A 27,026-nucleotide genomic window follows, 5' to 3' on the forward strand; every position below is an offset into this window, starting at 1 on the left:
CTATCCTTTAAGTAGTGGGCATGTACAAGAGGAGCAATTAAAAAACTGTTCAACCCTCTGAGCTGTTAATTAGCTGGAGTGCATTGGTAAGGCGAAGACATTTAATGAACGTGCAATAATTACGAGCTAATTAAGAGCTTCTTTGCCAATGTTACACCACCACTTTTCAGGGTTAGGGTTGTCACTTAAAGTAAGGAAGGGACATACAAATATGTTTATTGTTACCTTACAGAGAAGATATGGCTCAATATTTATCCAGTCTGTGAAAATGGTGCTTCTGTCTGAGGAATCACTACAAGTGATTAGCACAAGTATCATTACAAAACACAATACAGTTCAAAATGTGTTAAAGTGTTTTTTTTTCACTGTGAAAGTAAAGTTTTTTGACCTCTCTAACAGCATAAATCCATAAAAGAGCTCATTATAAATGTTAATCTTATACAAATCCACACTTTAAACCCTAAAAAAAGTTTCCTGGCTCTTGGTATTCAAATTATTTTTTTTTTTTTTGGAACCAGTATATACTCTTCCATTGCCCTACTATTTCCTCTGCGCCACTGCAAAGCATTATCCCGTGTAAGCTAAAGGCATTGGCAAAACAGGATTGTCCTGCCAGGTAGTATAAATAAACAAAAAAGGCTAAAGCTGAATACACACGTGCAATAATAGTCATTGGGAAGGATCTTTCACGATCCTTTCCAACGACTAGCACTGCATGATGCATGAACAAGTGCTGTACATACAGCAACGTTCTGCTCCATGCAGAGGGGAGGGGGAGAACAACAGAGCGACACCCTGCTGCGCGCTCTCCCCCTTTCCTAGCATCTGTGCGTCTGTGGATCTGCTGGGACGGTCGTTCAGACGATGGACGACAGGCGCTGTACACAAGCCAGATTCTCGCCCGATATTGACCCTGAGCCGATTATCGGGCGAGAAGCATTGGACATGTGTACGTAGCTTTAGTTAACTTACGCGAGTTATTTATCTTAGGATAATTTTCTCTTAAGATGTTCAGTTGATTAAATAGTTTCAGGAAAAGTTTTTTTTCATCTGTTGAAATTCATTCATACGCATCAAACATACCCTTCCAAAAATCTTAGTGAATTGACCTATTATTTTGTGAACTGGGACTAAAGACAGACAAAAAGGGTCTGTAGAGAAGAAAGTTAGCAATAGTAGTTAGGAATATATTAGGTATGACAACCTATTACTCCTATTAGTACTTTAACAGTTCTTTAACATAGCTCCTTACTCTTTTGCCCGACTCCAATGCCTTTCCTGGAGTTTTTGCTGAATTTGCTCTAAATATAGATCATATAACTGATGAAGATGGAGTCTAAAAACATGAGAGTATACCCAAGGACTAACAGTCTACTCTTCTACAAAGGGAATGAGATGGTAATTTTCTACAAATACAATGAGTGAACTATGTCAGACCTACATGAGTACATTATTGGTGAACTGTACATTATGCTGCAAAATACTATTCTGTCTATAAATAAAAAAAGTACATGTTTGCTGTATTTTCATCTTAAAAAAATCTATACATTTCCAGTTTTATGTTCAGACTATTCCTTTCGGACTCACAGGGCTATAAAATCCCCCACATGTTAACTTGTAAAAGAAACACGAGAAGATCTTACTTTATAGCTAATGTAACTGCTTTTGGTTTGTGAAAGGTTAACAGATTCAGTATTACTGAAGTGCAATGGATATCACTTGCTCAGATCAACATTCAATGAAGGGTACGTGATCTTTGTTATCATCACCTAGGAAAGATGGTTTTGTTTCTGTGCCACTCTCTTGTTACAGAATGACTTTTAAAACATAGATGCTCATATTGTCTACTTTTCCTTTATAATGAGAAAGCCAATACCTTTGAGAAAGGTTTGTCCTTCAGGTGTGACCGATGAAGGAAGCTTTTATTCACTAGTAAATGTTACAAGCAGCCCAATGCAGGGAAGCTGGGCCATGAGCTAAAGACATTACACCCTGGAGAGGTTTTCCTTTAGTGTCTAGGTCTGTTATTTTCTAGGGAAAAGCAAATATTTGGGATTTGAACAAAACTCAAGTCAGAAAGTCCAGGACATTAAATCTGAACTCCAGGGAGATAAACACCAATTAATGCAATTGTGTATTTTTTAACATGCAGGTTAAGTAGAAGGATTTGAGTTTGCATTAGCCTTTTGTGTGGAGTTCATACTGGGACAAGGATGAGCAGCACAATCAGATATGATGCATTCACTTGTGCAGATATAGAACATACTGAATGAGAAAAAGAATGGTCTTATCAGTATACTGCTACTTGAGTATTCAATCACTGTCTAGGGTTGGGAAGGTGATCTAGCTGCTTAAATGCAGTAATAAAATGTCAGGTTACTAACATGGGTATGGTGCTTAGAAAGTTTAAATATTAATAATCTGGATAAACAGAAGTAAAAAACAAAATGTGTTCGCTGAAAGGGGCAGAAGACTTACAGGTTGCAAGCAGTAGCAGCTTATATTGGAAATTAACTTTGTAATAATATTAAAGCACAGTTTCCTACACATAGTTTGCAGGGAAACCCTAGGGTTCTGTGAGAGATCCCGATGGGTTCTGTCAAGGTCAGAACTGCAGCCAGTAGATGGTGTTAGACTGAACTTGGGAGTTAGCGTAGCAAATCTGCTCACGGTCTCCAGAAGGCACAGTCATATATAAATCTCCTCCTTCTCCCCTATTCAGTATGCTGTACAGTTGCTCCAGCAATGCACATTGCTGTTCTCTGAAAGCTCTACTCATACCATGTTGATCCAGCAGTTACTGATACCTGGAAATCATGTGGGGGATCTTAGCTCTGTAAAAAGTAAAAATGTAGTAACCAATGTCAGGGGTGATGCTATTTAAATAGAAACAGCAGCAGATGATGTTATTTTCATTATTAAGATGGATAGGAGGGCATTCTTTCAGATGATCCTTCCAGATGACTTCCCATTTGGTAACCCTGAAACCCTTGCTACTCTTTCTCGTGACCAAATCCCGATGACAAAAACAAAATAAAGAGAATTCCTTCTTGATGCTCTCACAGAACAAGGATGGTGGCAGCTCATATGCTGCTTCAAGGACAGGACTAAGGAGGTTATGGTGAAATCAAAGTGTTTTTTCTATATTTCTGACACAGACCGTGCACACAGCATGGCAACGTATAATTCAAGGATGCTGCACTCCTGATTTCCCCACAAAGCCCTCCATGGATAAAGGCCTCTGAGTCAGACACTTCCACTGCGAGTACTACGCTTTTAGGCAGGGACCCAGCCGTTAGAGGCCATGAGAAGTCTATTGGTGGTACAAGCAGGAAGCTCTATTAGGGAACTTCTGTTAGTGTTCAAATACAGCAAGTGTATCATTTGACCACAGAGGTAGCTCTGTCATGACAAGATAATTAAAAGATCAGAGAACAAGCAATGGTTCTGGAAAACATTGTTTCTGATACAGAGGAAGCTCATGGCCTGGCCCAATAGAAAGAAATAATGGGACACTTTGTAAACAGGCTTTAAACCTGTGAAGTATCCTAAATACTGGGTATTACAACGCATCAGCGAAAATATCCAGACCCCAATGGGTAAGTGTATTGGGCTCACTGTGTCACAACGTAGCCCTTAACTCCTGGGAACCATGCTTTTTACAGCTCATGAATTATAAGGACTGCAACATTATTCTGCAAAAAATATGATATCCAAAAAAATGGGTTCAAAATCTATGTGCTGTTAGATTTTTTTCTGAAGTGCAAAACAGACATGCAAAATTCCTGGACATTAAACACCAGGTATTAGGCTTGACCTACTCAATGTTATATCCAGCAAGACTGTGGGGATGAAACCTTATCCTTTGATACACCTATAGTTGCTGCTACATAGCCTGACCAGAATAAAGGAGCATTTCTATCTGCATAACGCTCCTACAGTGCCCTTGATTAGTCAATCAGATCTTTGATGATCATTATGAGGCACCAATTTTTTTATTTCAGGCAGACTTGCTGCAGTTTTCATTGGAACTTCATTGAAATTTAGATGACGCCTCCTACATTTTTGCAGTGTATACCGCAGTCTACCTTGCCATTGGAACCTCCACCATTTAACTCTCACACTAAGGGCATCTCTTCAGAGTGGCGTTTTTGAGGCTGGGAGGAGTTGAGCCTCGGTGCTTCTGTAAGACCTCTGTTTTGACTGTCATGTGTTTTTGTCTTTTTTTCCTATAGTCTAGGTCAGCTTGTGTTTCCTGTTTTCAACTCGTAGACACATCAATAGAGTTTGACTTACGCTTAAGCTACATTCTTTCCATACTAATTATTCTAGAGACCTATTGATACAAAAGGATGTTCCTGTCACCTGCAGGCAGAGAGTCATAGATAAGGTAGTTTATATTCCTGTACTGTGTTATTAGAGATATGCCTTATATATTTGTTTATATATGTCTCTATATATGTGCCTCGTCATACACATTTTGTGCTAAGCGAGTTTGTCCACTTCTGGACAGGAATACGGAATACTCCAGCATCAGTATTGGCAATTTTATTCTGGAATGGATATATGCATACCATAACTTACTCCAATGGCTAACTTAATTGGTATATTGGACTAGGTTACTAGATGTCTGGAGGACTTTGCATCCTCTCCACAGGCAATTTCCTTGTTTTTTACATACTTATATGTCAGTCTTTAGGATAGACATTTTACTGGTAAGTACATCTTTTGCTTCCCAGGTAGCAGATAAACAGTGGGACACATTAAGGTTCTTTTTTTGAGAATTATTAACTAAGGAAATTTCAAGACTTCCACAAGACAATGGGGGTCTGATTTGAAAGCAAAGGCGGGTAGGAATTATATTGAAGACCCATGTCCTGTATTACAAAATATTACAAATGTTTAAAGCACCCTCTCTTGTCATCTTGGATTTTAGACAAATCTTTAAAATTCTTAAAATGGAAAGGGAAGGACTGGGATATCTTTTGGTTACTATTTTAAGTCCTAAAGGAAAAATACCGATTTAGATGACAAAGAAGAAAGGGAGTTATGCTCACCACTCAACAGGTGATATTGCCCTAGAGTTTGTGCATTTTTACAAACAATTCTAAAGTTCCACATTTCAATTGCACTATGCACTATACCTTTAACAAATTGGCTAGGCTGGATAGACTACCCTCCTCTATGTCTAATACAATGTAAATGTTGGCTTGGATAAACTGAAAAAAGACCCTAAAGCTGCGTACACACCTGCAATTTTTCTCGTTGGAAAGGATCTTTCACGATCCTTTCCAACGAGAAAAGACTGCACGATGCATGAACGATGCTGTACATACAGCACCGTTCATGCTCTATGGAGAGGGGAGGGGGAGAGCGACGGAGCGGCACCCTGCTGCGCGCTCTCCCCTTCCCTTTCATTAGGATCGGTCGTCGTCCATCGTCCATGGATCCGCCAGGACGGTCGTCGGACGATGGACGACGACCGACTGTACACACGGCAGATTTTCGCCCGATAATTGGCCGATACCGATTATCGGGCGAGAAAAATTTGCCGTGTGTACGCAGCTTAAGCCTAAAGATTCATGTTAGCCCATCTCTTTAAAATAAAACCCTAACAAACAATCTTGTACAATGTTATCTAAAGCTTATATATGTAAACTAATCTGGATTTACAGTGGGTCAATGACTCAATGGCCAATGATTTAACTATGTAAAAAGGGGAGGCTGATGGAGCAGCTCTTTTAATGCCAATGGTACCAAGGGGTGGTGGTGGACCATATTACCTTCCCTACTTTGCCCCATTACCAGAGGTGAGCAATTTTTTAACTCATTAAGTTACTATAGGCAAACCCAGTATTTTAGATGTTGAAAACCACACTAGTCTGCTCTTTTTCCCATCTGACTGTCACGTTCTTACCCTACACTCCTTCTCCTCCCCCCATTCTCCTTATTTTTTACTCTCTGTCTCTTTCACACCTTTTCTTCTTCTACTACTCTATCCCCACCTCTCTTGCTCCCTGCATCTTATTGTCATTTTCTGCCCACTTCTCCTTCCCTTCCCCCCTACACTATTCTCCCTCCCCTGCTATGAATATCACATTCTAGGTTTCTTCCCGCCCTTTTTATACCTTTTCCTATCAGCTCTTCCTGTGTGCTCCCCACTCCTTAAACCCAGCCACTATCACTCCTGCTCTCTCCCAAATTTATCCCTTCATTTACTTTTTATTTCAGGTTCGTTATATTTATTATTATATTTACATCCTACTGATCACAATAACACCTGGTGAGCTGTAAACATTTTTGGGGTTTCTGATGTGTTAAAATTGTTACAAAATTCTTCAAGCATAAAAGAGTTAATTAAAGCCACACATTTGTTGCATTAAATATGCTAAAACAAGCAGGATCTCTAATACAAGACAGTACATGCTTGCCTCTCCTGCTGCCTGTGCCACTGAACACCACTCTGATTTTAAAAAAATTGTTTCTTAAGTTAAGCCAAAAAACCAACTCTTCTAGAAGTGTCAGTCGATATGGTCCCTTAAGCTCCCAGTAGGTCCGAAGTAGCTCTCAATGATTCCACCTGCATACTACCACAACAGGATGTGTAGTGTATAGCTACAGTATATAACAGTATACATGTATAAATGACAAATATTTATTTTTAGGAACTATTTTACTGTGTGCTACACATTAAAAAAAGTCACTGCACCAGCTTTTATAAAGTAGATTGCATAAAGGCAAAGGGGCATTTGAAAAAAAAAATCTGAAATATTAGAACACTATTTGGTATTACGACCACTCTTTGGGGATGTTAAAATTTTATAATTTTCTTGTATTAGTTTTCTCCACATTTACATGGCAACTAAACTGTGATAAAAGTAAGAGAAGCAGGAATTGGCACAAAAAGAACACTGCCAGAGGGTGTGTTGTCAGCACCTTTGGTGTTGTTATAACTTGTTCCAAAACCTGTCAGCAGGTTACATGAAAATGTGAAGACAAACATAAATAATTACAATGTTAATTTTTTTTTTTTAGACTTTGTATGCTGAATATTATCACTACCCCAGATAACCCCACACAGTTTTTTTTTAACCACCAAAAACAAATAAATAAAAAAAAATTAAAAAGCAGTGTTCTCTGTAATACTCATTTTTAATGACAAGTTATTGCCTGAAGTAATATTTTTTTGTTTCTAGCTGTCCTTAGTTTTCTGGGTAAAATAACACTCGGCAGCATTAAACCCACTTCTTTAAATCTAAGTTGTGGTCCACCCACCCCAATGTGTGCCTGGCTGAAGAAGAAGTAGCACAATGATGAGCCTATTTCTGCCTCTGTCTTTTCTCTGGTTCTATCAGCAAAGGAACTGATTAATAAACTGCATGCATTATTTTCAGTAGTAAATCTGCAGACTAACTATTTTGGTACAGTGCAACAGTTCAGCAGAGCTGCTAAGACACAATCAATATAAAAGAAAGACCCTAAAATATTTTACACTAAAATCTACATCTAAGAGCACATTAAACAATGGCTTTAAAATTTTTACACATATTTTAGAATTTTTTCTCAAGTATTTTCATTGCCACTACCAGGAAAAATGTGCTTAAGCCTGTGAATAGTATACACTGAATGAAGGGGCCAAAAAAACCTAGCAAAAAATTTCAAGATTAACACATTTAAATGTCTGTCCTCATATATTATGCTTGTGTTCAAAACAAACTTTCTAGAGAGTCTGCTTGACTGGCACCTAAGCAGAAATAAGAGGAGTTGGTGGAAACAAAACAGCAATTCAGCACTGGTACTGTAAAAATAAGATTAGTTGCTTCCAGTAAGAGTTGGACTGGAGCCCTTCTTGTTTTTCAAAGAATACGTTTTTCAGCCGACTTGGCTGCTAAGCTCCCAGCAGGTACGGGAGCACACTGGCTGCCCTGTTTTCGATGCTTAGATATGCCATTGCCCATATGTCAGTATTCTCACAGCCTTATTTGTAGAACTATCATAATGTGTTAATAGATTTAGATTTTGTGCTCTGCTGTAGTGGAGAAAAAACTCCTGATAATTCAGGCAATAAAAATACATAGCATTGACTTAGAAAGGAGTTTAGGCTGTTCACATAGCAAAGTTAATGCTCTGGCAAGGGATATTTTGTTTAGCTTAGTAATTGTGAAAATTTCCCCAATCATGTGCAACCCCCCCCCCAAAAAAGCAAGGTATTTCCCCACTGTGCACCTAGTTTAGATAACTTTTTGATATTATGATTTCCACAAAATACTGTAGATGACTACAACATGATAGCATAGGTATTATTTTAACAATGCCTTTAACTTCTTTTCTCTTGAAAATGCCATTAACAATATTGTTAAGGATTCATCAGGGGTCAGCATTCACTTGTAGACTATATTGCTGGCCTATAACTGATATACAATTATTAATTGAATGTACTCAAGCAAAAGTCTTTGTTTCGGGAATGTGCCTTTTGTAATGTAACTCTTTTGATGACTGGAGTAGAGACTTTTGCCTTGCTTACTGTTACCAGAAGAAAGCTCATAAAACAACTCCTAAGAATAATCTAAATGATAGATTTACACCATTCAAAAACTTAGCTTTCTGCTAAATAAATATCTTTTTTGTTACAGTTTGTATTCAGGATTGGAGTTTACATATCTTACATAGGTTATTATCTAACAACAGAGATAGTAGGTGCAGCACACATTGATTACAATGTAAAACTAATCCAAATATTCTAAAAAAAAAAAATACACTATTGTTGCCATAAAATCACTAAATATATATATTTCCATAGGCGCACATGATGAGAGATTTATCATCACACATTTTTCCAGCAATGCAAGACCTTTCTACAAGACCTGCTACCATGTTTTTTAAGCCACTGACCTAGAACAAGTAGAGATACAGATCTCTGACAACTTCGGTGGCCAGCAGTGGAGGCCATCGTGCTTCCCATAGCAGGATTACATTAGCTCACTAGCTGCTGTAACTGACTGCAAGTGAGGGACAGATAAAAGGATCCTATATCTTTTAGGTCCTCCAAAATTCAGTCAAGCACAAGATTGCTCTGAATTTAAATGTCCCTGTCATTCTGTTAACAATGTTATCAGCTATGCAAAGTTTAAAATTAACGTCAATGAAAGGTAACAGAAAAGCACAAGGCTGTCTTGTACTAAGAAGAGTTACATTAGAAGGTCAGTGTTTCCAACTTTTCCTAAACTCATCAGATTTAACATTTTCTCTAAATTTTATTTCCAAAATCAGAGTGACATTGTAAATATTTGATGAGCATATGTATCCCCTCCTCAAATGAAGTAAATTTATTTTTTTTACAATCACATATATTATCCTTCTTAAATAAACTGTGAAAAGATGTACACCTGAACTCTATTTTGGCAATGTTTCACTTAATCCCATTTCAAAGAATAGAGGATGTTTTTGTAGTAGTAATGCATGTTTTGTATTTACTGTAAATCCTCCTAAAAAGTAGCTTCAACTATGTTAGACAATCATAATAAATAGTAAATTGATAGTATACTGGTTGGGGAATTCCACTCAATATATCTCATTCTTGTTCTGGAAACATCCATGGATAGAATATGCTTGCCTCTAAAGACTGTTATAAAAGTAGATAAGGGGTGTGAATAATTTGTTTCCAAGGGATCAGCCAAGTTCAGTAATATAATGGGCTGTTCTCAAGAATGCCTAATTAAATGGTAATGCATTTTAAAATATCCATTACCCTTATGGAGAGAGCTGGGAACTTGGGACTGCGTGGCCTGCATATTTGGATAGGATCAAAAATAATAAAAATTATATGGCAGTAGTGGGGAGTGTATATGGTACAGCACTTTCTTTAAGCCTGAAAATGAAAAAGAAATGCAACCACCACATCTACAGATTGGGAAATTCTGGTGTATATATATATATATATATATATATATATATATATATATATTTAGTCTTTGTTCCTAAGTTTACTTATCCTAAACCACTATCCCAAGGTTTTCTTTAGTACTCTAAATTCTGCTGTGGGTTGAAGGTGGGATAATGTTTAATGAAGAATAAAGCTATTTCTTATAGATATAGATTTACCATAGATAACTGTATCTGTTTTAGAATGTTTATATTTGCTCATTTCATAAGTGTACTAAGCTCATATGAATAATGATTTTTTAAAACAAAGGTGCATTTGTCCTTCAAAGTTTTTGGGGTGAGACTACAAGTCCGGCTGTACATGAAAATATATTGGTTTGCTCAGATGTGAATCTGCAAATGTTTATTGAAAGAAGCAGTAGGCATTTTGAAAGTAAAAACCAGGAGGCAATTTTTTATGTCATCACCTAACTACTTCTATACTGTTAGCAGGTTTTTCAGCTGGGAAGACAAAACTTAGCATAGAAGGAAAAGGGCAAGAGAACAACTCTGTAGTAAAACTATTAACAATACATATACATAAATTTCTCTGCCAAAAGTTCAGCCTTCAAGATTTTCTCAGAAATTATCCACATTCTTTTTAAATCCTACAGAGAATCATGTCTACACATACAGCAATAAAACTATTTAGTCATCTAAACTCTGGTACCTTGAGAAGTAAGAGTAAATTTAAATCTTTCTGCCACTTTCCTGAAGCCAACATATTCAATTACATTTAGATTTTTGCCATTATAATCTCAACTTGCTCTTAACCGTGGTACTGCTTCTATAAACCCAAAGCCTTATTTGCCTTAAAACAGGTACAGGGTTGACCTAAAAAATATCTTCTGAAAAATTAAAACATATTGTGAAAATTATAAATTGAAAGGCACTTTTGCAGTGTATTAACTTTAAATAGGGAAGGCATTTTTTTTTCAAGCAGCATATTTGTTTTTTATAGCAGTTTTTTTTTAGCAGTTATTCACGTTATTCAAGTTTTTTTGTCTTATTTTTTTTTTTTTGAACAACCAAGGGAATTTGACGATGAAAATGTCTGGATTGGGAAACAATTTCCATGATTGTCCTTTTAACTGGCTAGCCACCTTTGGGTAAGAAAAGCCTGTTCCATTCACTTCTGTGTCCTCTGTGGCTGCTAGTGTGCCTTCCTTGTTTTTCTGCAGAAGTAATTTGTAAGCTTAGTTGTATTTAATGTAAGCAGCCAACTTTAATGCTTTGATTACTATTATATGACTTTTATATATATATATATAGTCATCAACATAATTCTTTGATTATTTACTAACGAACACCTGTTGGTATAGAAAAAAGGGCGCTGCCATTGAAATCAGGGATGGAAATTGATGTCCTGAAGGTACATTTTTTTAATATTTGATCATTTTTTCATTTAATAAAAAAACTTAAAAAAACTTTTTTGTTAAAACCTCTGTCAGTTTTGGGCATGATTTTTCAGTTTCTGCTCCACAAGTGAAACAGGAAGATTGAAAAAAAATGCCCCAGTGATATAGGAATTCAGCTCCTTTACCTGGAACAGTGTCCCCTCACATTCTGTCCGGAAATATACCTTAATGTCCATATGCTGGCTACTAGATTACTCTGAAGAGGTATGGGTCTTGGACATCAATTAGACAGTAGTCAAGCATATCAGCTTGTGGATAAGATTTGCAATATAATTTACACAATCATTCTCAAATTTGATTAGGCAAATTCTACTGGATTAGAAAATATGCAGCTTAATGGGAAAAGTACATACATAAATCATTTAAATACTATAATATGTTCAAAGAATACCATAAGGCATACAGTTTTTTTTACAATGCAAAAAATAGTTTGAGGACCCCTCATATTCATATTAGACCCTCCTTTAGACATGGCACCTGGGTTGTCAGACTTAAGGGGGCAGCATGACCACCCATGCTATCCATGCCAGGCCCTGTGTTATGCCTCAATACTGGAAGGGCATAGTTGATGGACAGAGCTCCACCCCCACAAACTGTGCCCCAAATATTTGTGGGGGTTTTGGGGGCTTAATGGAATCTGGAAGCCACGTTAATGGTAAGGTGCCCTGATAGCCACCTACTACATAGTGCCCGTTATCCATTTCTAAAAAAGGTTAAATGGTAGAAATAGAAACAATGACATTATTTTAAAAAAATGAAAACAAAAACATATAAGGACTGACTTTTATAAAATAAAAAGATCCTTATTTATGTGTCCAGAAGTAAACACAACCTCAATCACATCATCTAGTGATGTCAATCATTACAAGTGCCGACCGCCAATGTAAACATGCTGACTCCTGCCCGCCGATCCAGGTTAGAGCTATGTAAATAATGCTGGGAATCTTGGTTTGTTTACTTTTGCAGAATCTTGCAAAAAAAAACCCTCAATGAGTAATTCTGTGGAAGAATCAGTATTAAAAAAATAAAAGATGCTTCACTGTTCATGGTTTCACTGTTCAAGTATATTATTTAAATGATTTGTGCACATTGTTTCCCTCCAAGCTGAAAGTTCCCTATACCAATACAATATGGTTTTCCTAATAAAATCCAGGATTGAAAAACATGAAAGTGTAAACATTTAAAGGGTCAGTACCCAATGCCTTGGGAAACCTATTATAGACTGAAACATTGAGATGCTTATGAGCAAAAGTACGAAGCAAATGAACCCTTGCTGCTACATTTAAAATAGCAGCTACAAATGGTTTGTCAATAAAAAAACAGATGTGCCTTTTTTTTTTTAAAGAAGTAGTATGGTTTTAAAAAGACGGTATAACAAATATAATTGTCACTTACTAAGTTTGTAATGCAATGTAATTGAAAACAACCTTTACACTTTAATCTGCCAGCTCTGTTTTTCTTAACCTGCTTTAAAAAAATCTCTTCTTGGCAGCTATGAAACATTTGTAGAAAAATGTCCCAGAATTCTCATCACTGCTGCTTACAATGTTGCCCCCCTGATTTTCCCAGAAGTCTGCTTAGAGAATAAGGTAACATTATAGTATTGATTGAATTGTCCTTAGGTTTATTGTAATAAGCATTTCTGTTTTAGACGGAGACTGTTAAGAGTTCTTTAGATCTAGGGGAATGCTGGGGGAGTAGGGACGCATCAATGTATCAAGCAGCCCATCTCACATATAAACTACATGTACAAAGGGGTGCTGAGAAGTTCCTGGCCTTGCCCCCTTCCAGATGAAATAGAAAAATGAGTATAAGGGCATATGACAGCCTAAACTCTTAGTATGTAACTGTAAAAATATCAGGTCTTTGCAATTCATAGTGTTTTTTCTTTTAGTGAGAAGCTGTGATGGCAGAGGCACAAGCAAGTTTCATGTCGTTGGAGTCAGGAAGTTTTTGCTTCTCTAGGGAAAGTCAGCAAAGGACATTCATACTGAGATGTCACAAACACTGGGGGAGAAGTATCCTTCTTACAGCCTTACTGTCAAAACATGGATATCCCGTTTCAAGACTGGGCATTTCACCATAGAAGATGAGCCCCGCAGCGGGCGCCTCCCAACCTCAACTGACCTGGCAACCTGCGATGCTGTATTGAGGACCAGCGAATATCTCACGGGAGCATGTTTGGTTTGTTATCAACACTATCCTAGACATACTAATGGCGTCAGTTTCCTGGGAGAAAGACGGTATTCTGTTGGTGGACTACCTACCTCAGGGCTCTAGTATCACCGGATAGTAATATGCTAACCTCCTGGACCAGCTGAAGGAGGCAATTAAGACGAAACGCAGTGGAAAGTTGACCGAAGGGATTCTTTTTTTGCAGGACAATCCACCTGCGCACAGGTCCAACATTGTGGCTGCCAAATTGAACACCATGGGTTTCCAATTGGTCCACCATCCCCCCTACTCACCTGACCTGGCCCCTTCGGACTAATATTGGTTCTCAAATTTGAAGAAACACCTGAAGGGGCAGCATTTTAAGGACATTCCTGACATCAAAGATGCTGCTGAGAGCTGGTTTGTGGCCCAACAAAAGGACTTTTATTTGAACAGTCTAGAAAAGCTGCCACTACGCTGTAGTGCATCATTCTCAGGGGGGAATATGTTAAATAAATGTGGTTTTTCATAACTCTGTCTCTCTCTACTTTCTAGGCAAAGCCTGGAACTTCTCAGCACCCCATCGTAAAGAAGCAAACAACTAGAAAAAAAATTAGGGTACTTAGGCTAAATTCACAACAGTGGTGAGGTTGTGGTGCTGTTACTATTAAACTAAACTTAATATTTCAATTCATATGTGGATTAAAGTGGATGACCTTAGATCTGCATATTAAAACATTTCAAGAAACCTAACAAGTAAAAAAAAGATCAGGGGGCTGTACATGAAGTCAATCAAGTATGGTGCAAGTGCATGTGCTAATATGGAGTATGCTGACAGCAGGAGAAAGCCAAGGATCGATCTCATTATTGTCCAGCTACCCCTTACAGTTTATTAACAACCTCGGAAGGAAGGTGACCTGGTTGTATGGCTCGAATTGCAAAATAAATGAGAATGGTTACCAAGTTGACTGTGGTCTACATCAGGAAAACCCAGTAAACCCAGCTTCCCTTGCTTGTGCTGGGGATCGATGAACTCCCACATGTTATGTAATTCTGGCACGGTCAAACAAGATGGCCAAAGATTGTCACTGGGAAGAAGAAGATGAAAAAAATGGCGACATCCCGCGACTGAATGTAGACAGGGGAATTCCATGGCTTTTAATTTTATTTTAAACTTTAAACATTTCCAGAGTATATATAGCTCCATTACATTAACAAAAAAGAAACAATCCTTTAACTTTCACACTGTACTAAAATGTCCCATACAGGTCCAAAGGCAATAAGTGGTAGAGAAACTTTTAATTATGAGGACAGCTTGCTCAGGTTAGGAATCTGCCTATCAGTACTAATAATATTACAAGAGATTTTTTTGCAGCAGACTCTTACTTTTATTTGCTTTAAATGCAAAAAAACTGTACATTAGTATTAGGGATTGCTGGTGGTTTCATCAAAATGATAGAACTTTGAGCTTCTAACCATTAATGGAATGATCAACAGATAAAGCTCGTCTCGAACAGTTTGCTACAGCCTCAGACCTAAAAATACACCTGGGCACTGTACTCCTGTCCTAAAATAGACTGATAATGGTGGAATGGTGGAAACATGTAATGGAATAAACTGGATTTTATCCTGCTGTTGGTGCATATATGTTAAATAAGTTTACACTGCAGAAATATAGGTATTCTTATAGTTCATGCCAATAGAGTGAAGCCAGAGCACACAATTTGCAATGGGGTGTGTATTCTATCTTTAAACATGCACCATTATATGCACATGAAAGGGTTCAGAATAGTAAGAATAAATAGATCTACAGGCAAAGAGTTAAATACAAATTTAAAATACATATATGCTATAGGTTTAACACAGGATGTTTTCATTTAGTTGGCTACTTTTGGGATTTACACAATTATTCTATGCTGTACAGCTAGTGACATGTCACAACTATTTCCCTGTTTAGGCTACTGCATCTATGACTACTCTCCTGCTAACTGGACAGACGTGATTGTGCTAATTTAGTGTTTCATGAGAAAGCAGGAACTGGAAAGGCAACATAGAGGACTGCATTTCTGAATTAGGCAAGTGTGTTAATTGGATGTTTATGCAACACACACACACCTGAAGAAGAATGTTTTATTACGTGTTTTATGCATTGACATTCAAAGACTAAAACCCATTCTATTCCCAATACAAACAAATGCAATTCTTGGAAGATAGGGTAACCACAGGCCAGCTGGAGCACTCATGTATTTCCCATTCAGCAAACAAACTATCAGCAGTCTCATCCCTATGCTGTATAGAAAAACTTCAGAATACTGTAAAATAGAGTGCAGACATGCCTTAAAATTTACGCAAACAATTCTTCGTAGTGGGCCTAGTCTAAAGCTACATGTCAGATGATTGTCGAAGGAGACAAATGGTTGTGCTGCTTGTGGGTGAAAATCTAACATGTACAGCATTCCTTCCTGACCTTACTCTGCAGATTGATAAATGACTAATGGAAGAGAGCACAATGGAGTGCTTCTCCCTTGTCCACATCCCTACCTTCTCCATTAAATAGAACAGCACTGTGTGTACAGAACTAACTCATTTAACAGTAATCTGACATCTATACGGGGCTTTAGAGACAAAAAAACTATGTGGTTCACAGACCTTCACCAGATTGCAACGGCCCTGATTTACTTTTCTTCAGGGCTGGAGAAGATACAGTTTCGTCAAAGGACATGGATGATCCCTATGTTTCTGTCCTATTTTTATTTTGTGTCAATTTTTTATCTGTTCCACCTTTGACCTTTCTTTTTTGGTAACCAGATTACATTAGGATTGCTATAAATCAGAGCATACCCCATTGCTTTGACTTGCTAACCTTTCATATTTACCCATCTTCATAAAAGGCTGCAAAGCTGTCAATTTGATTTCTGTTATCTAATGCAAGACTTGAACAAATCACACAATTCACTTATTACTCTCCATATTCTGTGAAGAAGTTAGCTAATAGAGCAGAAAAAAGTGTAAACTCAGACTGTATATAACATGTTTTACTTTATTCATACCTTGGGTTGGTGTATTATACAGTGATGGATCTACCGCAGGTATGTTTTGTGGCACTGGATGAGTAGAGTTTGTGCTTGATGCGCCTGTAACAAAAAAGTAGGGAAGAATACTATTATTATTTTTTTAATGATGATGAGGTAATTTCAGCTCCCGTCCTATAGACCACATGGGTAAATAAAATTGAGGATCTCCTTAATGGGACAACATAAAGAGCAGCAAAAAATGGTTATAATAGACCAAAGCTATAAAATTTCTCCTAAAGCAGACATAAACTCAAAATTTTTACCCAGAAACCCGGAAGGCCAAAAACGGATCCCAGGACGAAGCGGGACCTGTTTGAAGAAACCTTCTAATGGATCCATGGATCTTCAGGATTGAAGGGAAGTGTGATTTTTTTGTTTTTGCTTTAGTTTCGCTTTAAAAAAAAAGCTAACAGCTCTCTTTGTGTTCCTGTTAGGGAAAAAAATATCACGTATTTCATGTCCTAAGGAGAATTAATATCTTTGCTCGTTGGCGTTATATAAATCCTGTTTATTAATATTAATAATAAAGCATTTAAGCCTGTTCAACAGTTTAAGACTGAAGGTGAGGCGGGTGTCCAGTTTTAAAGTGAATGTCAGGGGTTAAAAATATATCTACAATACATTCACATTTTCCCCTTTTGTATCCCTTCAAAGACCCTACAATTAATGAAAAATGTCTGCTAATCTGCCAGAAATGCACTCATTTTATAAAATCGTGTGGGCTTAAAATAAATTGCCTTTTTTGGAAGAAAAGGGCAAAAATTGGTATCAGCCCTTCCCTTTGTCTTTTGGTAAACTCTCCACAATATAAATAATAAAGAATAAATACGGGAAGAGCAGATTAGGCTCCTCAAAATAACACAAACAGAATAACCAGGTCAGATCTAAATTTTTGACAGGATCAACAGGACTTTTCTTTACTTTTAAGTTTATCTAATGAGAGAATAGGGGATAATTACTATTTCAGTCTGGTTTATATTTCTTGCAGTCTGTGTAGCTTAGGTACGATTTGCCCTCACTGTTTTTTTAGCTTATTTATGTTTAAATTAAAGCTATGTAAATACACTGGATGATTGGCACCTGTGACAAACAATTGTGATCAGATCAGATGTAAATTGAATGTGTGTGTGATCCACCACAGAGGGATGCTTAACGCTCTAGAGGGGATGACCGCTGTCAGTTATTATGGAGGTGGATGCAGACTCCCACTAATCATACCCCTCCCTTTTCACCTGAACTAAACAGGGCTGTGTTTGTAGTACTCATTTATTTTACTGTCACTAGAAATGATAATGAAAAGTCATTTCCAACTACATAAATTTAATGTCTGTACACAACCCAACCTTGTGCTCAAAAAATCATTGAGAAGGTATACTGGGGTGCACATAACCATGAATAACACATCACTGCACAAACATTTGTTATACGCAATACCATACATGATTGCATTGCATGTCTTCCCACAAGGCATATGTGTGAATTGACCCTGAGAAAATCTATTAACCTGAATATTCACCAACACAAAATGAAATGATCCCAACATGGGATGTTGTATCAAAATAATTTTTCAGGGTAATTCAAGCTGTAATCTAATATAGAAATTAGCAGATTCTGTGATCGGCTTTACAACTGCAAGTAAATGACATAGTACAGTCCTCATGCATGAACTATTGATGGCACGGTAGACTTACAGTTCAATACACTAGGCTGTAATGCACTCATTGATAAAGATAATGGTAATTAGGAAAAATAATGACTGTTAAAGCTTAGGTGAATTAAGCCTTCTTGCCCTGCAATGCGGTAAAAAGCTACTATGAGAGAAACAGGTAGTCCTAATGTTTCGATGGAGGTCTACTTACAGCAGAACTCCAGGCAAAAAAGCTTTATGTAAATATAATTTCATTGACCCAAATGCCTTTGCCAACCCAGATAATACCTTGTAAAAGTAGTAGTGCCATTTTACTGTGGTGCACCTAACCTGGGCAGAAAGCAGAACAGTTACAACAGAGCTGGCTGCCTACAGAAAACAACAGAAAGGGCAGATTCAATACCACCCACAAAGGTCAGCCTACAAGGAGAAGCCGTGACTGATAATGATTACAGGAAACCATAGTAGAAGGGCAAAGTTTTATGCTAAGTTACTGCAAAGAAATTTACAAATTACACAAAAAAAACGTCTTTTGTATTTAGGAAACATTTGCTTATTCACTTTAAATTAGATGAAAACCCTAACTCAGTGATGGTTAGGTTTTGTATAACGAGCATTATTGCTGATGTACAACAACTCGGTCCAACCACTTCCTGTCTACATGCATGCATCTAATGATGACTGTGTGGCATTTTTCAAAGCAAGGTTCTGATGGAAATGCAACAGTTCAAGTGGGAGAAGGGTCAAACTGTATCATTCTAAACAGGAAGTGGCTAAACAAGGACCTTAATGGTCGCATCAACAGGTATGGATTTAATAAAAGCTGTAGATCTGATTATATTGAAAATGACTTTTGTAAATTTATGAATATGTTTAGAATTATATGAGATTTTAGTGATTGGGTTTACATATACTTGAAATATTAGGGTGCCAGTATCTTGAAGGTTGTAAGACAGGAGAGTGTCAAAAGTGAAACTTGTGTTCAGTGAAATGTAAAGAGTGCTGATTGGAAAAATTTTCTCTACAGTTACAGGGCATTTAAGGGTACATCTGGCACCACTCTTTTATTCTGAAATGAACTCTTTGGATTTGTGTACCTACAGCATGCGGCCAGTAGCACTGCGTGCATGATAAGAAAGGCACTCGGGCGGCACTCCTGACTAACAATGGAAGTGAAATAAATATGACCTGAACTAGTACATTAAGTATTCTTTGTAGATATCAGAAGGATTTCCCTCTGATAAAGAATCAAAATATTGTAGAAAGGATCATTGCAATGTGTCTAAATGATTCAAAGAATAAACAGTGAGTAAGGAAAGGAAACACCTTGCTCATTTAAAAGCAAAATAAATCTGATCTCAAAATGGTATTACATCAGCTAGTCCGCCTTTATCTGAAAATGTATTATTATATTTAAATGTATTTTGTTCTGCATCCATAAAAAAAACTATGTTAGCCTAAAGGCTTACTACTAACTTAAAAAACATTCATGAAAAAATTCCAGTAATGAAATATGTCAGTATAATTCTTATATTTTTACAAATAAATAAGCAGCACATATAGGCTTTTATTTTAAATATGAACTGACCATTGTGCACCATTTATATTATGGCACTGAAAACTGGACTTCAACCACTGAAGGTGATAAAATACATAAGGCACAATATTTTCTGCATTCAAGTAAAGTCCAATGGAAGCTATTTCTTTTTTGGTTATGCCTCTGAACATTCCCCAAGGACGCTTCCCTTTCCCCTCTCCCCCTACACTTTATGTGGTTCTTAAAATTGCAGAGAGGCTTTGAATGAATATACTTGGAATGAAAGGTGCTGTGGTGATTCCCTAGCAGGAAAGGCTATTGTAACCATTTATTCACAGTGTCAAAATAAAAAATACTGTTTGGCACAACTTACAGGTGTGTTTTACAGCACAAGGTACTATTTTTTTTACCCTACATAGAGGCACAGTGTAATGAAATGCAGAATGTCTCAAGTTTAGCAAAATTTAAACTACAATTTAAATGTAAAGTTAGAGGTTCTGCTAGTCATAATATGAATACAGAACAGAATAACCCACCTGTGCTGGGAGGAAGTTCTGCTGGAGTGTTGGCAGGTGCATGTGCACCAGGAGGAATCTGTATACCAGTGTAATTGGATGATGGCACATTTCCTGGTTGATATGTGGAAGGTGATCTTTCTGGCGCCAGACCAGTGGCAAATAATGGTCCCTGATCATCATTTTCATCTGTAGCAAGAAACAAGATTTGCATTTGGCATTAAAAAACACATTACAAGTGTATGTCAATGTTATTGTTAACTTAGCCATTATGTATACATGTACATTGTGAAATAACCAAAATAAACAAAAGGCAGGTGAGCTGTAGATGTTTGAGACACTATTCCTTGTAAATAGCTACCACATTATATTGCAAACATATAGTAGAGGACTCCGGGGAAGGTGTCAATACAACACAATACAACAATACAAAAAACAACCTAAAACAGGAGAGGTCAGCTTCTGTGGTCTGTTTCTATAATTCATGAGAGCATGGAAAAAGGTAAATGGAAAAAAAGCATAAGCCCAAACCGTAAAAGTTCTTGCAAAATAACTTAACTGCAAATTTAAAATGCCTTAGCTCCGTTTAAAATACTCAGGCAAGTTATTCAGCTATTGGTTGTTGTTCGCTGAAAGCTTTTCTGGGTTCCTATGGTGTCCTGCCGAATAAAATGTCCTTTATTTCTTAATAAAAACAAGACTTTTTGCATATGGAATTATTTTAAAAAAAGCACCTCTAGCTTACCTAACATTTATAAGCTCCTTTGGCTACCAAAATTATGAGAAAGATTCCCATGGATATGGAAATTAATACTATCTTCAATATAACATTAAAACCATTGTTGGCTTTCTTCTTTCCTTCCTTTAGCATATTACCCTTGTAAATCCATGCAGATACTTTATGCAAGGTATGTGAGCTTTAATAATGATTTGAGTTGTGAACACAATCACTGAAGTACGTTGACAAAAAATAAATTCATTTTTTAGCATAAAGGTTCTTTTGTATACAAAGTGAATATATCTCAATGAAATTAGGTTTTGTTTAACATACTTGACAAACTAAACATTAGATGCTCATATATATAGTGCTTATAGGGTTATAGCTAAAAGCCACCACTACAGGTTCACAAAGTTAGAAACAGTCTTCATGTTTGAGTGAAATTTCACCAAGATCTAATGAGTTTACTAAGGGGTCTTTAGAAAAATGGTTGGTAATGTGTCTAACATGGAAAAGCCATAATATTTGAACCTAATTATTCAACTGTATGGAAAATATTTATTAAACAGTGTTTTCAATTAACTGATAATTTGCCTAGAACTGGCTAGCAAATATATTAAAAGTTGACACCAAAGTTACACAGTAGGGTCTTCAGGTAACTCTAGCACTAGCTGGCATCAATACATATGCATCTACAGTTCGATAGAGATAGCACTGATTGAAACTGCATGGCAGGTATGGAAGGAAAAAGCATTTGTTTCTAAGAAGAACATTAAAGCCAGACCAAAGTTTGCCTCTAAACATAAAGACATGCATTCTGCAATGTGCTATAGATTAATGGATAGCAATTCTGTAATGTGCTATAGATTAACGGATAAAAGATAGTTTTTGTTGGCTACAGTTAAAGTGGGCATATCTGGCACAAACCGAAAACAACATTTTAAGAGAAGGACCCCAACTTTGAAGCATGGTAATCGAAAGGTATATTTTGGGGCATCTTTGTTGAATTAGGACCTAGGCATCTTACAGTTATTAAATCACCTATGATTGGTGTATTGTGGATGATAACAATGTGAAATCATCTGTCCAAAAGTTGAAATTGAAATTGAAATGGATCTTTCAACACAATAATGATTTGAGGAAGTCTAGCTAATCCATAAAGCAAAGGCGCAAAATGCAGAAATGGTGGGCTACTGACTGGTCAATTTAAAGAACTAATATAAAGGCTGATAAAACTTTGAAGGGGATCCTAAAAAAATAAAAATAAAATAAAATCAGTCCAATAAAGGAATCCCACAAACATGTTGTAATTTATAATACTGCATGAAGAAATGGTCAGAAATGTAACCCAATCAATGTTAGGCACTGGTGGGTTGTTAGGCAAAATGCTTAGAGGATTTTTTTTCTCCTAAAGGGGCTGATACCAGCTTATGGGGCTTTTTTCCATAGTACATCATCATATCCACTGATGGTTTTGCTGAAGAAATGAAAAAGCAAAACTTCCATGTGTTTTTATGCACGATTATCAACTTTATTTGTAGGTAGTATTTCAGTGATCTATTTTTTGTCTTTAAATACATTAAAACAGTCAACTTTCATGGTGTATATTCATTTCCACATGATTGTACGTGTTTAAACACCCCAAAGGTTAGAATTGAAGACTTAAACCTCAACTAGAGTTGGATAGTTATGGAAGGAATTGCATATAAATAGTTATATTATATAGTAATGTTGCTTTTTAATATAAATTGCATTTTCAGCATAATATGGTTATTCTGGATCTTTAAATAAGTAGTGTAATATAATATGCTGTTGCTGGCAATTTATTATTACAGTGTAATATGTTTTTGAAAAATATTGTGTATTTTATGATCATTTCCTTGTAAAAATATTTAATTTAGAAGCATATTGTTAAGGTGTGGAAACCATGCAATTCAGGAAATGGGCATTAAGGATTGTTTCTACTCAAAATAATGTTAAATAAGTTAACCCCTTAAACGTTGGTCTGCTGCCTATACTACTTGCATAGTGAATGCTGCAAACAAATAATTTTCAATAGTGATATAATGTTTAGTATTGTCAACAAGCAATGCACTACTATTAAAATATTTTGTGCTAGCACCAGTTTTTCAGTTCTATTAACAAAACAAGTTAGAAACAGCCTTATAAACAATGGAAGAACTCTGATGTCTGAATCCATCGTACCATATAAGAATAGAGAAGTAGCTGGATCAGGTAATTTTGAAAAATTCCCAGTCTACCGGATGAAAGACCTTCTCTGCCACCGCATAGATAAGGATTCCTTTCAGGCATAAGAAATCAGTATCATGGTGTTGAATATATTTTCTCAGCCTTTGCGAAGGACCATAAACCCATTTGATCTAGGTGTATTTGTTGAAGTGCTGTGAATACTAGCAAATACAGTAGTTTAAGATCACAATTTATTAAAATGTCTTTTTGTAACTTGAGCAAATATTAGAATCCTTGTAATGTTTTTACAAAAACTGTGATGTGTGCACGTAGGGTGGCAGGGGGGAAAGATGACCATCCAGGATTGTACTGTATGCCTTAAAAAGGCTGCAAAGTGAGCAAAGAAAGTAAATTTTTGTAATAAATAAAGTTATCAAAAGGTTAATTATGTCTGGGGGTTTGAATGGAGCAGAGGCTGCAAATGCCTGTTGCTATTATCTGCTGTGATTGGAGCCATAAGCCTAATTTTAGGTTCCTGAGGGTATTAGGGAAAGTTGAGTGTAGTGAGGTCATACCTGGAGATGTGATGAGAGGGACTTGTGTTAGGATGTGAATTATATACCTTTCTACAGAAAAAGTGAACTGTGTCTGCAGTTTTGGGAAATATGTCCATTTTAGGGTCAGATGTAAATGAGAAACCTATATTTAAAAGTATGGGCCCTTCAGGTATCACTGGCAGTGCCAATGCCTGCCAGACGGGGAGATTGGAAGAAGCACAAGTCATAACACCACCATTCTTAAACCATATCCCCATACCCATATGTATAATATATTATTTCACAGCAAATACATAAAAAGCAGCATTTGTAAACCAAAACATTAAAACAGTCTGGAAAAAACAAACTACAGTTTTTTATACATCTTAACACTGACAGATTGGCCTCTTAACCTCTCAGCTAAAGTTTTACATGAATCAATGGAAAATTCTGCAGCAAATGCACAGTTGGAAAATATTTTTGATATGTTCCTGTTACCTGGAAGATGGAATATGACAGGTAGCTGTAATGTAAGGAGGTACAGCTGGCACTTAAAAATTTTTGTGTGATGTTTAACATGTATTTATATATATATAAACCAATGTTTAATTGTGCAACAATGACTCCTCAGACCGCAATATTTATATAGAAAACTATCCATGATCCGAACCAGAAAGACCAAGTGCCTGCAGGACAGTTATGTAGAACAGCAGGCAGCCGAATATTGGCATATAACATGACAAAAATAATATTGTTTAAAGGTGAATTTTTTGTGTGTACATTCAATAGGCTTTTGGATTGTCCTTTTACCCAAAACCCTGCTGCTCTGGTCTAACTTCAATATCTTATATCCTTCAAAACTGAAAGCTGTGACAAAATATGGACTATAAACTGAAATAAAAAACACTGAATATTGGAAACAGATACAGAGTTGTAAGTAATAACACTAACTCCCAAAATGTAAGGGCAAGTGTAAAAGGTTTACAAAGAAGTTTTACATACATGTATATTGTATATAAAATTGCATTTGTTGCTTACATTTTGGTATAAGAAGTAAGAAGGTATTACATGGAATAATCATCTATTTCTGATATGAGAGAATTTTTAAACTGTGTGATTGAACTGTGTGATGAAAAGTTCACAACATTTTTACTATAGTACATGATGTTTTTGAGTATATTTTATATCTGTAACTTATAAAAAGTTCATGTCCTATTTATGTGTTTGATACAAAATATTTAAATACATTTGCCATTTGGAAAACCAATGCCATTTGAAGTTCCACAATTCCCACAAATCCTAACCATACTGGACATACTCAAGTTAGAACAACAATTTATTCCAGAAGATCATTATTCCTAAATCATCATCTGCAGCCATCTGGGACATTATAATCATTCCCAAATGCAATCCTGGTGTACAAGAATAATACAAATTCTGTGTAGTAGAAAAAACATTTATGTGATGGATATTATTATTCTGGGTCTTTTTTTCATGAAAATGTCCCGTTTCTGCATTGTTACAACTTAAAATGACTTCATCATCTGCATTTAACCTAAACCCTTCCGAAGAGGAAGTTGGGCTTCAAAGGAAAATGACACATGTAATCATTCTAAGACTCCAATTAGAGTCATGTATATTGGAAACACATTTACCTACAGAAAGATATGACTACATGAATGAAATGTGATACTTAGGAAGACACACACACAGATTACAGTTATAGGATTAGTCCTTATAACAGGAAGAGAATGCTAAAAGAAAGTTAGATTTGATTTCCACACAATCCTTAAAACAACTTACGAGCGAACACCAACTTTTAGCTTTAGTGTTCATATAGGTTGCATGGGCCAAGAGAAAACTGGAAGTTATATTCTTTACTTTGTTAAAAAGAAAAGACATCTTTAGCCCCAAATTATGAGCTAACACATTTGCTTATTGTAACATGTTTATGAATAGTTACACATTTAGAGGCGTGGGTAACCATATTTACTAAATATTATTAAAATTACTATATATAAGTAGATAACTATTTTTTTTATTTGGAAAACCTGCATTGATGTTTGCAATATCCTTAAGTCTAGCTTTAGTGACACAAATATTTAGTTTATTTTGCATTGTACTCACATTCTCAATAAAAGAAGTGGTCAGATGTACCCTCCTCTAATTCTTTTATATAAACATACTAGTTACCTGGATGTTATTTGGGTCTAGTGTATTCAGTATTTTGAGTCCCTGACCCTAAAGCAGTTTGCAGATTTGGAGTTCCCCCAATTTAAACTTTGTTAGTCTACTTGCTTTCTATGGGTCAGCAATTTGCGGCAAGTAGTGAGATCAGAGACAACCAGGCTATTAATAGCAATAGCAGCCTCTTGTGTATTAATTTGCAGTACAGGTTTCCAATAATTGAAAAACAAATCACAAAGCACTTACAGTGTATATCTCTTCTACTAAATTTCCAGAAGTGGTATTTGTCAAAGACAGATCTTTGTAATCATACAGATTTTAATTTTGCTTTAAAAAGTTTAATGTTTTTCCAAAATATGGTACTTTGACATAATATGGAATAAAAACCTGTCAAGCAGTCCCCCAACTCCTTATAGCCCATGTAGTTATCCAACCTGATTTTTCCCAAAGTAATATTGTCTGTGTACACCACACTTTGCCCGTATTTACCACCAATGTTAAGGTTGATTATAGCCATTATTCAAGGTTAGGTAAACTTGGTTCAGTGGGAGGGCTATACAAGTGAGGAAAAGAAATTCAATATTTTCTTGATGAATTTATCTGTCAGTCTTCCTGTTTTTTTTAGTTAGCAATTAGAATCTAATCTACTGCTCTCCTACACCAAAAAATCATTCAAAGCTTAGTGTGACACACTTATGACTGGCACAGTTTCTGTGAGAAAGTGAAATTAAGGGAGTTAAACCATCTCAGATATTCATTTGTGGAAAGGATTTTGTTCCTAGAAGTAATAATAGTGTAGCACATCTTTTAGAGAAGAGAGATGATGTTGACTTTAATTCAGCTTTCATGATCACCTTTAAGACTTAAAGTCATATTAGTATCAAGAGGCTTTGAATATGATATATGTGAAGTACAGTTTTAATAAAGTTGAACAAACTGGAATATTTCTGTTTCTCAGTATGCTGTTGTGTTTGTTCTCCAGAAATTGCCAAGATAAAATTAACTCTTCTGTTTGCTTAGTTTCTGTTTCTTAGTAAACCTTTTTTCGTTCGACCATGATCTAAGCATACTTTGAGTTAATCATGTCAATTTTAGGTTGTTTATGATACGCATCATTAGTTATGCTGA

General features: G+C 36.2%; 1 protein-coding gene and 1 long non-coding RNA gene across 2 annotated transcripts in view; one reads left to right on the top strand and one right to left on the bottom strand.

Moving 5' to 3' along the window:
• Positions 1–13,353, top strand: part of LOC140329175 (uncharacterized) — a 14,175-nt gene extending 822 nt beyond the window's left edge. The window contains exons 2-4 of the long non-coding RNA XR_011920431.1: positions 10,955–11,030; positions 12,832–12,928; positions 13,234–13,353. This is a non-coding gene — a long non-coding RNA (uncharacterized lncRNA). The remainder of the gene's footprint in view (positions 1–10,954; positions 11,031–12,831; positions 12,929–13,233) is intronic.
• VTA1 (vesicle trafficking 1) overlaps positions 1–27,026 on the bottom strand; it is a 110,827-nt gene that overhangs the window by 3,171 nt on the left and 80,630 nt on the right. Inside the window, exons 6-7 of the mRNA XM_072409306.1 lie at positions 20,289–20,456; positions 16,544–16,627 (exon numbers count right to left, since the gene is read on the bottom strand). Of these exons, the coding sequence (XP_072265407.1) occupies positions 16,544–16,627; positions 20,289–20,456 (252 nt within the window). The remainder of the gene's footprint in view (positions 1–16,543; positions 16,628–20,288; positions 20,457–27,026) is intronic.

The sequence above is a fragment of the Pyxicephalus adspersus genome, chromosome 4 (genome assembly GCF_032062135.1).
Source record: "Pyxicephalus adspersus chromosome 4, UCB_Pads_2.0, whole genome shotgun sequence".
Classification (NCBI taxonomy): domain Eukaryota; kingdom Metazoa; phylum Chordata; class Amphibia; order Anura; family Pyxicephalidae; genus Pyxicephalus; species Pyxicephalus adspersus.